Genomic DNA, 17157 nt, shown 5'->3' on the forward strand with positions numbered 1-17157 from the left:
ATAATTGACAGTGGCAGGGTTTCAGAAAAAGCATGAAGGTATTGGTTTAAGACTAGGTAGAGGACTTTGATTGAATGGTTGGTAAGAGGTTGGGAGGTACTACTTATTCTCTAAGACTGGGGATGAGGATGTAGAGATAGGTGGACATATAGATACATTTGTACAGTTGGAAAAAAGAGCAAGAAATTGAAATACTTGTGCCTAAAAATGTTAAATTTCTCAAAATAGGAAGTGCATTGTAGAGGACAGAATTGAGTAGGGGGCTTCAAGATGGTGTTATGTGCTTAGCCATTAAAAAGAATGGGAGAGAGAGACAGCTAATTGAAGAGAAATATAGTAAAAAGCATTATTGAGCTTCATTAAGGGCCCAGATGAAGTTGGAGACCATAACTTAGGAGTGTAGAGCTGTGCTTCTCAACCATTTTTGTTTTAAGCCCATGTCCCCTTCTCATAAACGTAAGAATCTCATGCCTTCCTTTAATGTGGAGGCTGGATGGGGTAGAGTAGGTGAGTGGAGATTTTCTGAATATGTCATAGTAATATCGAATATCTTTTCAAGTGTTAAATTGACACCAAAATAGAAGATTGTTTTAGGTGATTCCAAGGTTGCTTTCAACTTGAACATATTTATAACCTGAATGTGAGGTGTCACTTTCTAAAAAAATATATATTTCTTAATTAATTTATGTATTTATCTTTTTTTGTCTGTGTTGGGGTCTTCGTTGCTGCACATGGACTTTCTCTAGTTGCGGCGAGCTGGGGCTACTCTTCATTGTGGTGCGCGGGCTTCTCATTGCGGTGGCTTCTCTTGTTGAGCATGAGCTCTAGGCATGCAGGCTTCAGTAGTTGCAGCACGTGGGCTCAGTAGTTGTGGTTCGCGGGCTCTAGAGCGCAGGCTCCATAGTTGTGGCGCACGGGCTTAGTTGCCCTGCAGCATGTGGAATCTTCCTGGACCAGGGATCGAACCCGTGTCCCCTGCATTGGCAGGTGGATTCTTAACCACTGCACCACCAGGGAAGTCCCTAAAAAAAATATTAATTGAACTGTGCTATGAAGTAGCAGTAAGCATTTTATCACTGGAGATACTCAAATATAAATAGTATCTAGACCATCATTTATTAAGGATATTTAAGAAAGGTTTCCTGTGTTAGGTTTTGGGATGGTATGGATTGCTTTCAAATTTATAGATATTATGATTTATCCTTATAAGTGTTCCAGGCACACTTATTTCAAGACTATATTTTTTGTATGTGAATGAGTCCCTGGGAAATCAAGGCAAGGCCTGACAAAGGAAAAACTATAGGATTGTTTGTTTTCCACAATCACAGAAGATAAATTTTATGACCAACAAAAAGAGTAAATTGCAGTTGTAGACACAAGGCGAAAAGGGTGGGAAACTCCTATCTGTAGCAGCTTCAAAGGATCTCTGAGGGGAAATAATAAGGGGTGGGTGATGTAATATATGTTATGAATGAATATAATTTAAAGAAACAAGAGTCTGTTCCTCACTGATAAGATGGGGGCAGGCTTGTAGAGAAAATGGTAAAATAAACTTGTACTTGCATTAATCGGTCTCTTGGTGACCGATTAGGTTGGAGAAGCAGCTATTGGGTTCTGAATTGGATGTGGTTATCTCCACAGTCCCTTCCACCTCTAAGCCTCTGGTTTAGTCTGTTAGTTCTCAGCACTATGGTATGTCTGATGATTTTTTTTGTTTTGTGTCCACAGTGTAGTGTTCTTCAGTGTCTGAAAGAGCTACTGCAGAATTGGCTGTTGTGGCTTTCTATGGACATCCACGTGAAATCTGTGAACAGTCCTCTGTGAGTTATCTTACAACCCTCCTTAAGAGTTGATCTCTACAAAACTGTTTGCATATGGAGTTTAATAGTGTGGCATAAAACCTAATTGCTTCATGTAAATGCTTAATTGTACTTTTCTAAAAAAAATGTTTTTTGTTACTTTTCACTCTTCCCTACAATCCTGTGAGGAAAGTTAATTCTTCAAGTTTTATTCTATAAGTCAGAAAGCAACCCCCAAGCCTCTGAGTCACTTGCAAGAGTTAATATAGCAAAACAATGGCCAGCTGATGTTAGAACTTGCAACTTTGACTTCCATTCAGTTTAGCTCATTTTATAAAATGTATTCTTGCTTATATGTGAAGTCAATTTTGATGATGGCTAGGAAGATCTGTAATTTTGCTGTACAGATTTTTTTTTTATGTTTCCCTGATGTATTTTGCTTATATATGTTAATTTATTTTCACTTCGTAATTAAAAAAGAACCCTGAATTTCCATTATGTTCATTACTGTTAAATGTGAAACCTCAAAGTGAAAGTAAAAGCCTGACTGAATTTCAAGGAACTGCCTGATCAGGTTTTTTTTGACTCTTTCTACCTAGAGTCTTTTGCTTCTCCTGTATTCTTTTTTTAACATTAATTTTTTTTTATATTATAGAAAATTACAAACATATTCAAAAGTAGAGAAAATAGTACAATTGTTACCCTTATGTACGCATCACCCAGCTTCAACAGTTATCAACTCATGGTTAACTTTTTTTCATCTATAACACCCCTCACTTTCCTCCTCCTTTGTACTAGATATTTTTTAAGCAAAACCCAGACATCATTTCAGCTGTTGAAAAATGATACCAGTATAACACCTAAAAATTAATAGTTCCTAATATGTTCAAATATCTAATGGATGTTCAGATTCCCTGTATTATCAGTCACATTCTTACTTTATAAGATAAGGATCCCTTAGCTCCAACTGCAAGTAGCTGGTGGTTGGCTTAGTTAGATTAGCCCAGATCTATTTTTCTATATGTTCTTTTCCCTATAGTTATCTCCTACTTTGTTAGGAGAATAGAAGCTTCTTGGGAGTTGCCTGGAAACTTTTTAATTCTTCATATTCATTATTGCAGTGCTTCCATATATCGTGTATGTCTGATCACTTTTAGAAGGAAATGGAGCATTAGTGCGTAGTGAAAGTATCTTGTAAAGCAGTGCTTCTCAAAGTGTGGTCCCTGAACCAGCAGCATCAGCATCACCGGGGGTCCTGTAGAGATACAAATTCTCAGGTACTACCCTAGACCTACTGAAGTAAACTCTGGAGGTAGAGCCCAGTAATCTGTGTTTTAACAAATGCTTCCATAATTTTGGTGCAAGCTAAAGTTTGTGAACCACTATCATAAAGAAATTCCGTTTGAATAGTTAACCTCTTCAAACACCTCAATTCTATTAAGAATAGTATGTTTGCATTTATAATCTTTGGCCAATTTGCAATGTAAGTCTTAGGCACCCTAATACAGGTGCTTTATAATTTATATATTTTCTTTCTAAAAATCCTAGGATCCTTTTTAATTAGTGTCATAAATTTTGAGAGGGCATTTACAAAGGGGCTCTGCTTTCTAAAATTCTTAAAACAAATAAATGGACATAATTGTAGGTAACTTTGCTTGTCATAATACTACTTGGCATTATATAATATAGCTGTTAAGTTCTCAATAATTTTTCTATCTTGGAGATATGAGTGTAATGCTATGTCTCCATCGTATGACAATATGCCATATGACTGGCAAAGAGGGAGTAAATTGTAGTTGTAGATCACAAGGAGAGAAGGGTGGGAAACCATTCTCAGCAGTGGCTCTCCAGGGGGCATTTTTGGTTGGCACAGTGACTGGGAAGAGGGTGCTAGCATCTTTTAGTAGGTAGGAGCCAGAGGTGCTAAACGTTCTGTAGTGGGTGGGGAGTAGGAGGCAGTCCTGAATGGTGAATTGTGTCATCCAAAATGCCAGTAGTGTCCTGTGGAGAAACACTTTCAAAGATGCTACCTGAGCAATCATCATTGTACAAATTATTTCAGACATATTTGTCAGATGCTGCCAGAAATCATAAAGTACAGTTTTGCAAGTGATGGGCTGACTGTATGTATGCCCACCTATTTGAACCATCTCTTAATCTTTCCCTGCTTGCTCTGGCACAGAATCATCATGGTGGTGGGTAATGGTAGAGTTATCATCATCTCAGGCTCTAAGACTATATATATATGCTATTCCTTTTTCCTTGTGCATAACTGTTGTTGGCTACCTAGATCTGAGGTTAAAGCTATGAAATCACATTTCCCAGTCTTTTCCTAATCCACTCAACAGTGGATTGAAGGAGAGGGGTGGGGAGATGGATGGATTGAACCAGTTATACCCATGTGTAATTTAAAGAGACATGGTTCACTGATTTGGGAAGAATATAAAATATCTAGATCTGGTTTTTACTAGAATAAAAGATGCCAAAAATTTTACTCATTCAGTTTTAGAATTGAATTCCAGTTAAATTAAAGTGAAAATATTTTTAACAGCATTTTAGTTCAGGAATTTAGGCAAAACTGGGTTTGGATTTGTGTACTTAGAAACTAATTTGCTGACTGCTATGGTCCCTGCACATTGGTGATATTATCTAAAGTCTGGAGCTTAATCCTTTCTTTCTCTGGTATTTACTAGTAGAATGGTTGCTCAGGGATGTTCTATGAATTGATCTTAATGGTTCCCTAGAGGGCTGTGTAGTTTTATGATTAATCACTGCAGTTAAAAAAAATGTGAATTATACATTGGAGCACTGATCGTTTTCTGAAATTCCCACCGACTTTCTGCTGTATATTTAATCCAGCTTTAGCTTGGAAAATGTGAGGACTTTTGCTAATATGGATCTTGGTTTCTTATTGCAGAGAGACAACTTTAGGTGGATCCATGAACTCTGTGTCTAAACTGATTCACTATGTAGGGTGGCTGTCCACTACTGCAATGCGCTTGGAAAACAACAGTACCTTCTTGCTGCACTTTATTTTGGATTTCTATGAGAAGGTAGTACACATCCCATTTTCGCTACTTTGATTTTTGTGATGGCTGTCTGCTTTACTAGTTTATTGTTTAAATTTTATGCACAACTATTAAGTTGGGCTATGACCTTATTAGCATACTTGAGATAAGCTATGTATTTTGAAGTTAATGATTGTATTCTGGCCTGAATAGTTGACATGCATAAAACAAAGGGGAAAAAGCAAAAGCTTTTTTTGAAGTCCAGGTACCACTTTAATAGACGTTCCCCTGAATAATGCTGGCCCTAGACAGAAGTCTGTCTTTAGTATCACTTTTTTCTCATCCATTGTACATTTCCAACCCCTGGTAAAAAACCAAAAATACCTTTTATTTCTTTAGCTCTCCACCCCCCACCTTTCAACTGCCTTATTTCTCCCAGTACCTATGATTCTGGTCCTCTTCTATTGTTTTATAGTATTCAACCTAGACAGAACTATTATCCAGGAAGTACCCACTAATCTCAGTTTTCCTGGCTTCTTCCCTTCATTGATACTTAGTTGTCTTGTGTTATATTTGCTTGGAAGCATGCTCCTTTGTTTTCCAGGTTGACAGCTAACTAATATGATAATTCAGTATTTATAGGACTTAAGAAGAAAGAAATGCTCCCTTCCCCTTTCTCCCTAACTCTAAGATCTCTCCCCAGAAAAAAATAAGAGTTTAATAACTACCTTGCAGAAATAATCCTCTCTTGTAAGGTTGCTGTTTAGTGAGGTACATTTTTAAGCAGGTTGTGGCTACGTATTCTATTTATGAATCAGGCAGGCCCAAACCTGATGTTATATTATTGCTTATTCTCTAGTGGTGATTCTTTGAGTGAAGTTGGTTGAGGAGTTCTGAGGAATAATTTATATACTGGTGTTGTCATTCTTCCCAAAAGGTGTGTGACATATATATAAATTATAACCTTCCATTGGTGGTGTTGTTTCCTCCTGGGGTCTTCTATCCTGCACTCCTCAGCCTGGATTCCAGTATCCTGAACCAGCTCTGTTACATTATGGACAGGTACAAAGCCTTTTTACCATTTTATGAATTAATATATCATAATTCCATCTTCATTTTCCAGCTATACAATAATTTATGAATATACTACAATAAGTTTATTGTACATAATACAGTGAAATATAAAATACAATAATATTGTTATCCATTTTCTGCCAGGACCTTTGGAAAAAGGAAACATGGCTTTCTTTAGGGAATGACCTTCCAACATGGGACTATTTTAACTGTGTTTTTAAAATGTCACTGTGGGGGGATATGGATTAAAAGGATTCACAGTTAAGGATCTTTTGTGCAGTGGTACCGTTGCACTCGGCATTGTTAATTCTCACTGCTGTGTCTCAAAGAATAATTAGTCATTTACTGACAACTGGTTTAAGTCTACATAGCTTCTCTGGTAAAAAGAACATTTTCTGGGAGATAAGGGGAGCTATTACCAATTATATGAAACTGTAAGTATTATTTCTGATCTCTTCTAATTTTTTCACTTATGGACTGAAATTGCTCTTTTTAGCCCATAAGTGTAGACCCTTTTGGCATAACTTATAAGACTATGCCAAGGTTAAAATGTTGAAAAGCTACTTAGAATAGTTCTCAGGCAAGAAAAGATTACATCTCTAAGTTTTCCCTTTATCCTTTCTACTGCACCTTTTTTTCCACATTAGGAAAATACGTTTTGTAATATGTTTTGTATCAGTGACTGCTTTTGAGCCTCTATTAATTTTTAACAGTGAAACATTAAAAGCATTTCCTTTTTTACTGAAGTATAATTTAGAGTCATATCTTAAATGCATATCTTAAATTTACAAGTACTTATCCTAAATGTACAACTCAATATTTGAGCCTCTATTAATTTTTATTCTTTGAGGAAAATGTACCACAAAAGGAAAAAAAACTTAAATAGACAGCTGGATATTTGTGTATGTGCATATATTTACATTTAAAATGTAAACTTTTGTTTATGTTTACATATCAAAGGCATTTAATGGTAAAAGTTCTCTGTGCTCTGTCTTTAGGTATCGTAAAAATTTGACTGCTGCAAAGAAAAATGAGTTGGTACAAAAGGTATGGATGATGAATCTCTGTTTTAAATCACCATTGTTTAAAAATTGAGTGTAGAGATATATGATCTGTTGGGAATAAGAAGGAAAGGGAGAATAGGTGATAATGACAATTTTTTTTCTTTCCCAATAGACAAAATCAGAGTTCAGCTTCAGCAGCAAGACCTATCAAGAATTTAATCACTATTTGACAGCCACGGTTGGTTGCCTGTGGACATCCAAACCCTTCCAGAAAGGATTATATATTGACCCCAAAGTCTTAGAAAAAGCTTCAGTAGCAGAATACAAAAACAGTTTAAATTTAGTCCATCATCCTGCTCTTTTGGGTTATGCTGTTTTCTTTCTGCTACAGGTAAGAGTATTTAAATGATTTTTAGATTTTCTATAGGAATACTATGATGGCAGAAATAGGAAACACCATAAATTTAGCGTGTCTGAATTGCAAGACGTGTTCAGTCATACTTTTTGAGTATCAGCTAACTTTTGGGCATTGTGCTAGGCTCTGGGGATTCAAAGTTAAGTAATTAGTTTCTACCCACAAAGAGCTTGGGCTTGTGGCAGAGACAAATTTGTGAACATTACTGCAATACAGTTAGGTGAAGTGAGAAGAGATACAATTGTGAGAATTAGTGAATATTAGTTCAGTTCTACCTGGGTAGAGGTGGTTCCAGGTAAGAAAAGGGTATAGAGAAGTTGAAGCTTTAGTAAAATCCTTCTAAGCAAGATGGAAAATGTAGGCTAGATGATGTTATAATTAGAGTTGGAGTCTTAGCCAAAGACTGCTGATTTAATGGGTTGATATCAGTATGTAAGCAAGGAGGTCTTCTCAGGACTTTACACCAGCCTTGTCATTTTCAACATTATCAGTGACTCAGAGAACTCAAATGGTGTGCATATCATATGTGTGGATGACACAACAGGATGGGATTACAAATACACTGTTAGAATCTGGATTCAGAATTCCCTGAACAGACTGGAACATTGAGAAATCTAACAAAATGAAAAAGTGTATAGAACGGGGGAGATATTCATTGAGTAAATGTTTAATATATTCATGTAAGAACCAGGCACTGTGGTGAACAAGACACATCTGAGTACTGCCCTCATAGAGCTTGGAATCTAGTCAGGGAGGCAGTCATTAAACAGACATCTTACAATAAAGAATGATGAGTAATATAGGGAAAGTACAGAGAATGATGAAAAAATATACAGGGGGGCTTCTGTAGAGCCAGTTCAGGCTTTACAGAAGTGATGCTAATTGGAGTTTTAAAGGATGAGTATGAGCTTGTCAAGACAGGAGCAGTATTTGAGGAAAAGAGTAAAGCTAGAACAGGGGACAGCAAACTTTTTCTGTGTGCGGCCAGATTGTAAATATTTCAGGCTTTGCAGGCCACATGGTCTCTGTTAAGATTACTCAACCTTGCTGTTGTAGCGTGAAAGTGGCTATAGACAATGAGTAAACAAACGGGCATAGTTGTGTTCCATAACAGTTTATTTACAAAAACAGGCATTGGACTGGATGTGGTTTGTGGACCCCTATGTTAGAGCATGCTATGTTTGAGGAATTTAAGCAGAATTATAGGGCTTGAGCAGGGATTCTACCCTGACTCAGCAGCAGAAGTACCCGGGCTGCTTTTCCAAAGTATACATCCTTGATTGCTTCCAGCCTGACATTTTGATTTACTAACTGGGATGATATCCAGGATCTGCTTTTTTTTTTTTAAACATGTTTATTGGAGTATAACTGCTATACAATGGCGTGTTAGTTTCTGCTGTGTAACAAAGTGAATCAGCTATACACATACATACATCCCCATATCTCCTCCCTCTTGCGTCTTCCTCCCACCCTCCCTATCCCACCCCTCTAGGTGGTCACAAAACACTGAGCTGATCTCCCTGTGCTATGCAGCTGCTTCCCACTAGCTATCTATTTTACATTTGGTAGTGTATATATGTCCATGCCACTCTCTCACTTTGTCCCAGCTTCCCCTTCCCCTTCCCCATGTCCTCAAGTCCATTCTCTATGTCTGCGTATTTTTTTTTGAATTTTATTTATTTTTTTATACAGCAGGCCATTATTAGTCATCAATTTTATACACATCAGTGTATACATGTCAATCAATGTCTGTCTTTATTCCTGTCCTGCCCCTAGGTTCTTCAGAACTATTTTTTTTTTTAGATTCCATATATATGTGTTAGCATATGGTATTTGTTTTTCTCTTTCTGACTTACTTCACTCTGTATGACAGCCTTTAGGTCCATCCACCTCACTACAAATAACTCAATTTTGTTTCTTTTTATGGCCGAGTAATATTCCATTGTATATATGTGCCACATCTTCTTTATCCATTCATTGGTCGATGGACACTTAGGTTGCTTCCATGTCTTGGCTATTGTAAATAGTGCTGCAATGAACATTGTGGTACATGTCTCTTTTTGAATTATGGTTTTCTCAGGGTATATGCCCAGTAGGGGGATTGCTGGGTCATATGGTAGTTCTATTTTTAGAACTATCTATTTTAAGGAACCTCCATAGTGGCTGTATCAATTTACATTCCCACCAACAGCCCTTTGCCCATTTTTAAATTAGGTTATTTGTCTTAATGGCTTATAAGACTCATGTCTATATTGTAGGTTCAAGTTGCTTATCAGATATATGATTTGCAAAGTTTTCCCCTATTCTTTAGGGTGTCTTTTCATTTTTTGGTTGGTATCTTTTGAAGCACAAAAGTTTAAGTTTTGATGAACTCTATTTATGACTTTTTTCTTTTATCGCTTGTGCTTTTTTTTAATGCCTCCTCATTTCCTTCTCCCCCCAGCCCCTGGCAATGACCAGTATACTCTCTGCTTCTATGAGTTTGATTATTTCAGATTCATCATATAAGTGGTATCTTATAGTATTTGCCCTTCTGTGTTTGGCTTATTTCACCTAGCATAATTTCCTGCAGATTTGGTCTCTCAGTAGATTGTGGAAGATAAGGGATATTGGTTTCTCCTCATGATGTCTGTCTGGTTTTGGTTTCAGGTTAATTCTGGCCTCAAAAAATAAGTTAGGAAGTATTCTCTCTCCTGTTCTTTGGAAGAGTTTGTGAAGGATTGGCATTAATTCTTCTTTAAATATTTGGTAAATTATACCCATGAAGCCATCTGGTCATGGGCTTTTATGTAATTTCTTGATAACTTTTTTAAAATAAAAATGTCTTTTCCATTATGGTTTATTACAAGATATTGAATATAGTTTCCTGTGCTATACAGTAGGACCTTGTTGTTTTGATAATACTTTTTATTTCTTTTTTGGTTGTTGTTTAATTCTTTTTTTAAAATTTATTTATTTTTAACATCTTTATTGGAGTATAATTGCTTCACAATGGTGTGTTAGTTTCTGCTTTATAACAAAGTGAATCAGCCATACATATACATACGTTCCCATATCTCCTCCCTCCTGTGTCTCCCTCCCTCCCACCTTCCCTATCCCACCCCCCCCCAGGAGGTCACAAAGCACGGAGCTGATCTCCCCGCGCCACATGGCTGCCTCCCACCAGCTATCCACCTCATGCCCAGTAGTGTATATATGTCCATGCCACTCTCCCACCCCGTCACAGCTTACCCCTTCCCGCCATCCTGAAGTCCATTCTCTAGGAGGTCTGTGTCTTTATTCCTGTCTTACTCCTAGGTTCTTAATGACCTTTTTTTTTCCTTAGATTCCATATATATGTGTTAGCGTACGGTGTTTGTTTCTCTCTTTCTGACTTACTTCACTCTGTATGACAGACTCTAGGTCCATCCACCTCACTACAAATAACTCAATTTCGTTTCTTTTTATGGCTGAGTAATATTCCATTGTATACATGTGCCACATCTTCTTTATCCATTCATGCGATGATGGACACTTAGGTTGCTTCCATCTCCTGGCTATTGTAAACAGAGCTGCAATGAACATTTTGGTACATGACTCTTTTTGAATTATGGTTTTCTCAGGGTATATGCCCAGTAGTGGGTTTGCTGGGTCGTATGGTAGTTCTATTTGTAGTTTTTTAAGGAACCTCCATACTGTTCTCCATAGTGGCTGTACCAATTCACATTCTCACCAGCAGTGCAAGAGTGTTCCCTTTTCTCCACACCCTCTCCAGCATTTATTGTTTCTAGATATTTTGATGATGGCCATTCTGACCGGTGTGAGATGATTGTAGTTTTGATTTGCATTTCTCTAATGATTAATGATGTTGAGCATTCTTTCATGTGTTTGTTGGCTATCTGTATATCTTCTTTGGAGAAATGTCTATTTAGGTCTTCTGCACATTTTTGGATTGGGTTGTTTGTTTTTTTAATATTGAGCTGCATGAGCTGCTTGTAAATTTTGGAGATTAATCCTTTGTCGGTTGCTTCATTTGCAACTATTTTCTCCCATTCTGAGGGTTGTCTTTCTGTCTTGTTTATGGTTTCCTTTGCTGTGCAAAAGCTTTTAAGTTTCATTAGGTCCCATTTGTTTATTTTTGTTTTTATTTCCATTACTCTAGGAGGTGGATCAAAAAAGATCTTACTGTGATTTATGTCAAACAGTGTTCTTCCTATGTTTTCCTCTAAGAGTTTTATGTGTCTGGTCTTACATTTAGGTCTTTAATCCATTTTGAGTTTATTTTTGTGTATGGTGTTGGGGAGTGTTCTAATTTCATTCTTTTACATGTAGCTGTCCAGTTTTCCCAGCACCACTTATTGAAGAGACTGTCTTTTCTCCATTGTATATCCTTGCCTCTTTTGTCATAGATTAGTTGACCATAGGTGCATGGGTTTAACTCTGGGCTTTCTATCTTGTTCCATTGATCTATGTTTTTGTTTTTGTGCCAGTACCATATTGTCTTGTTTACTGTAGCTTTATAGTATAGTCTGAAGTCAGGGAGTCTGATTCCTCTAGATCCCTTTTTTTCCCTCAAGACTGCTTTGGCTATTCGGGGTCTTTTGTGAAATATTTTTAAGCAGGGTTGTAGTATGGTCTGAGTTGACATTTAGTGGAGATCACTTTGGCTTTTTGGTGGAGGATAGAGTTATAAGAGGAGGCCTGAGTGGAAGCAGAGGCACCAATTAGGAGGCTCTTGGTGTAGACAAAATAGATTGATAGTGATTTGTATGCAAGTGGTGGTAGTGAAGATGTATAGAAGTGGACTGATTGGAGATGTACTGCAGAGATAGAGTAGACAGGGCCTGATGGCTTGATCAGAAGTGGGAATGAGAAAAAGGAAAGGACTTTTGAGTTTTTTGAATTGAGCAAGTGGGTTGATGGTGGTTCCATTTATTAATAAGAGGAATACTGATAGAAGAACAGGATAGGTTATTTTGTTTTTTGCAGAGGACAAGTTGAGAATGAAGTTTCGTTTTGACGTACTTAAGTTTGAGATGCCTGTTAGATATCCAAGAAGAAGTGTAAGTAGGCAGTTTGAAATAGGGGCTTAGAACTCAAGAGAGTGGTTGGAATGAGAGGAATCAATATGGAATTCATCAGCATGGACTATACTTCATCAGTTCCAAAAACACACATTTTTTTCACTTTTTATAACTTCTCAGAGATCAAGATGCATCTTGTGATTGATGTCAGCCAGGCAGCAATCATGATATAGTTGTCATTTGCTGTTTTTGAGTGTGTGCAGGCAGATTGCCAGAATCAGACCTTGCAGATTGGATGTCAGCAGCCTTGGGGAAAGATTGGAGACGATGCTGGAGCACTGTTTTAAGCTCTCAAAACCAAATGACTTGGAGGAAGAAGGGAGGGAAGTGGTGAACCATACATGTTATGGACTTTCCTTGAAGCAAGGGCCAAAAGTAGGTTAGATTTATGCAGTTGGGACCCAAGCACCATAGCCTTTATTAGTCCCTTTAAGAAATGCTGCATAATCAACACTCTGGCACAGAGGATGATATTGTGTGAAAAAACATAGATATCCACAACCCTTGAGTAGAAAAATAATTCAGAAGAATTGGACTCTGAATGTGAAGTTTTAGAAATACTTTCATCACTTAATTTTGTTTATATTTACCATTTCATGTTTGTAAAAATGATATATGATCAAAATCTGCCTACATCTAAAACTCTTTCAATCATTATAAAATAAAAACTTTTAAGTGTTAAAAATGCATTGTGTTATGTGTAGTTTAACAGGCAGAGTTTTTTCTTAGTGATACATAAAAATTTGTTAGAATTGATGGCTCTTCAATGAAGTACAGTAGGTGATAGTTAAAGCCGGGGAATAACTAGATAGCTCACATAGCTCTGAGATTTTATAAAGAATTACAAATTCATAGAATCTACTGGGTACCCAGACTACCTCACCAGACTTCATCCTCATCCTTCAAAACTCAATTCAGGTAATCATATTCCTCAGAAAAAGCCCACCTTCCATCTCCACCCCAGTGGCTGAGTACAGAATTTTAAAAAATGAAGCCAAATATTAGCAAAATGGTGCTCACTTTATCCACTGTGATTTTTTTTTTCTGTTTGTGCTTCTAGGGAGAAATATGGAAGGTTATAGTGGGTGCTTATTCAAAAGGAATCCAAGAGTGTTGGTAGGAATAGAACATAGCAAATGAATCAGATAGTGAAGAGCCATCTTAATTTTCTGGTAATTTTTGCTAACCAAATATTTTCATCCCCATTTCTCTCCGTTTTCTTTTTTGTTTTTGTTTTTGTTTTTGTTTTTGTTTTGAAAGGAATGGCCAAAAGAAAGGAAAGTAAATTTGAGCTCTATTCGGGTAAGTAAATTTATTTTCATCATGTTCAGGGATTTCATAAAGCTTCATTTCATTAGAAGAATTTATACCTTTACTTTTTCCCAAATCCCAAGTCTGATGCCTAGAAAAAGTCAAAGTGAAGTGTTTGCCTTCTGAATTAATTCCAGTGACTTTTATGTGACTTCGTTGGCACATACCCTCTACATAGATAAAACTATTCATAGTTTAACTCTTGCTGTTGTGTCTGTGCATCATCTTATTTTATAATACACTTGCATATAGTCAAAGTGTCACTGTAATGCGTCTTATTTAACAAAGCCAAGCACAATTGTCTCAATATAGAAACTCTGCTGTGTACATATTTAATATAGGAAGTAATATAATAATGTCTGTTTTGTCTGTTTTAGATGTTAAATTTCTAGAGTGCAGGAATGATGACCCATTTCCATTTCACAGTACTTGTTCATTTGAACAGCTGAATTTTTTTTATTGAGTATAATTGCTTTACAATGGTGTGTTAGTTTCTGCTTTATAACAAAGTGAATCAGTTATACATATACATATGTTCCCATATCTCTTCCCTTTTGCGTCTCCCTCCCTCCCACCCTCCCTATCCCACCCCTCCAGGTGGTCACAAAGCACGGAGCTGATCTCCCTGTGCTATGCGGCTGCTTCCCACTAGCTATCTACCTTGCGTTTGGTAGTGTATATATGTCCATGCCTCTCTCTCGCTTTGTCACAGCTTACCCTTCCCCCTCCCCATATCCTCAAGTCCATTCTCTAGTAGGTCTGTGTCTTTATTCCTGTCTTACTCCTAGGTTCTTCATGACATTTTTTTTTCTTAAATTCCATATATATGTGTTAGCATACAGTATTTGTCTTTCTCTTTCTGACTTACTTCACTCTGTATGACAGACTCTAGGTCTATCCACCTCATTACAAATAATAGCTCAATTTCGTTTCTTCTTATGGCTGAGTAATATTCCATTGTATATATGTGCCACATCTTCTTTATCCCTTCATCCGATGATGGACACTTAGGTTGTTTCCATCTCTGGGCTATTGTAAATAGAGCTGCAATGAACATTTTGGTACATGACTCTTTGAATTATGGTTTTCTCAGGGTAGATGCCCAGTAGTGGGATTGCTGGGTCATATGGTAGTTCTATTTGTAGTTTTTTAAGGAACCTCCATACTGTTCTCCATAGTGGCTGTACCAATTCACATTCCTACCAGCAGTGCAAGAGTGTTCCCTTTTCTCCACACCCTCTCTAGCATTTATTGTTTCTAGATTTTTTGATGATGGCCATTCTGACTGGTATGAGATGATATCTCATTGTAGTTTTGATTTGCATTTCTCTAATGATTAATGATGTTGAGCATTCTTTCATGTGTTTGTTGGCAGTCTGTATATCTTCTTTGGAGAAATGTCTATTTAGGTCTTCTGCCCATTTTTGGATTGGGTTGTCTGTTTTTTTGTTATTGAGCTGCATGAGCTGCTTGTAAATTTTGGAGATTAATCCTTTGTCAGTTGCTTCATTTGCAAATATTTTCTCCCATTCTGAGGGTTGTCTTTTGGTTTTGTTTATGGTTTCCTTTGCTGTACAAAAGCTTTGAAGTTTCATTAGGTCCCATTTGTTTATTTTTGTTTTTATTTCCATTTCTCTAGGAGGTGGGTCAAAAAGGATCTTGCTGTGATTTATGTCATAGAGTTGAACAGCTGAATTTTTTTTGCCAGTATAATAAAAGGAATATTTAGCCCTTAAAATTCGGGTACTCTCTGGTTTGACTGTTACTTAGTGACTGAGTTTCAGTTACGAACCTGGCCACTCGAGCTAACTCTTGGTATGTGCATCCAGGATGCTGGGAACTTATCCTAGGCAAAGAAGAGGAGGTAGAGAATAAGCAAACGGAATATTTGATAAGTAATTTTCCCTTTTTTGTGCCTGCAGGGGAAGAAATGGAACTGGTATTTGGACTATTTATTTTCAGAGGGGTTACAAGGCTTGAAACTTTTCATAAGAAGCAGTATTCATCGTTCTTCTGTCCCCTGAGCAGAGAGCATAAACCACCTGATCAACATTAAATGAATGTTGACAGAAACAAACTGAGCATATGGGACTAAATTCCTTCCTTGTTGCTGGAGAGGTCAAGTAGCTCAACTTGAGTTTCCATACTCATTTCACCAACAGACTGCCATCCTCAGGGAGTGCTTAGACTGGCCTTCTATCCATGGCTCAGGAGAGCCTCAATGTGGCTAATTTTATTTTTCAGGATCTAGATTCTTTAGCTCATTAGTGAAAAATGGCTTCATCATCAGGCTCTGCCTTCCACCAAATTATACATAAAGAGACATATCTGTTATGTGGTGGGATTTTTCACATTCTTGTGGACTATGAGCTGCATTTTTGATGGATGAGAGCAGGTAAATAATATATGGTGGCAGTTAAGCTACAGACATATTCATGCAAAATATTCAGCTGCCTCTGTAAAACCTCTGTGGATATTGCCATTTTTCTTATTGCGAACAACCACACCAACACCAAGTTAAGAGGATACATTTCTAGCTCTAAAAGGTGGCTCTAAGTAGTTGGTAGATTTCTGGGCCTTCACTGGTAGCAGTTTGATGAGAGAAGGAAGGGAAGAGGATTGTGGGATAATCTACATTCCTATTTATACCAGTTTGATTTCACAAAACTGCTCTATTTTGTGTGTGTGCACATGTATGTGTATGTATATATCCCATTTTTTAGTGTTTAGGTCCAAATTAACTAACTGTAACTATTTTCAGGAATAATTCTGAAGCTTTTAAAAAATTGTATAATAGCTAGAGTATCTTGCTGAAAATTGACTACAAAATTTTGCTTCAGCGCTACTGAATAACTGTCCCTCTTTTAATAAAATTCGTATCATTTAAAAGAAATCAAGCTGAATTTATTTTTATTTTATTATTTATTTATTTATTTATTTATTTTTTTGTGGTACGCGGGCCTCTCACTGTTGTAGCCTCTCCCGTTGCGGAGCACAGGCCCTGGACCCACAGGCTCAGCAGCCATGGCTCATGGGCCCAGCCGCTCCGCAGCATGTGGAATCTTCCTGGACTGGGGCACGAACCCGTGTCCCCTGCATCGGCAGGTGGACTCTCAACCACTGCGCCACCAGGGAAGCCCTATTTTTATTTTTAAGTGCACATTGTGGCTCTTTTTTTTTCCTTTTAAAGCAAAACAGAACCCTAAACTATATTATTGGATGGTGTTCAAACTAGAAATACTATTTATTCATTCATTTTTTTTCATTCATTTTTGATTTAATACATATTTATTGAGCTTACCATATACCATGTATTCTTCTGTGTGCTGGTTATACAGTATCTGCTTTTGTGGAATTTACTACATCCATTGGAGAAGACAGATAATACAGATGTAAACAAATGTACAATATCAGGTGAAAAAGCAAGGAATAGGGACAGAAAGAAACAAACTGAGCGTATGGGACTAAATTCTTTCCTCATTG

General features: G+C 37.1%; 1 protein-coding gene across 4 annotated transcripts in view; it reads left to right on the top strand.

Annotated features, from left to right (window-relative positions):
• The window catches only part of CENPI (centromere protein I), a 45127-nt gene extending 28568 nt beyond the window's left edge, over window positions 1-16559 (top strand). For all 4 annotated transcript variants that reach the window (XM_027086098.1, XM_027086097.1, XM_027086100.1 and 1 more), the window contains exons 15-21: window positions 1729-1820; window positions 4717-4852; window positions 5745-5869; window positions 6880-6928; window positions 7058-7276; window positions 13624-13665; window positions 15597-16559. In XM_027086098.1, the coding sequence (XP_026941899.1) occupies window positions 1729-1820; window positions 4717-4852; window positions 5745-5869; window positions 6880-6928; window positions 7058-7276; window positions 13624-13665; window positions 15597-15698 (765 nt within the window). In that variant the 3' untranslated portion in view covers window positions 15699-16559. The remainder of the gene's footprint in view (window positions 1-1728; window positions 1821-4716; window positions 4853-5744; window positions 5870-6879; window positions 6929-7057; window positions 7277-13623; window positions 13666-15596) is intronic.
• Window positions 16560-17157: the final 598 nt, after the last annotated feature.

This window comes from Aethalodelphis obliquidens, unplaced genomic scaffold (assembly GCF_003676395.1).
Source record: "Aethalodelphis obliquidens isolate GAN/ISIS:26980383/991018 unplaced genomic scaffold, ASM367639v1 scaffold54, whole genome shotgun sequence".
Taxonomy (NCBI): domain Eukaryota; kingdom Metazoa; phylum Chordata; class Mammalia; order Artiodactyla; family Delphinidae; genus Aethalodelphis; species Aethalodelphis obliquidens.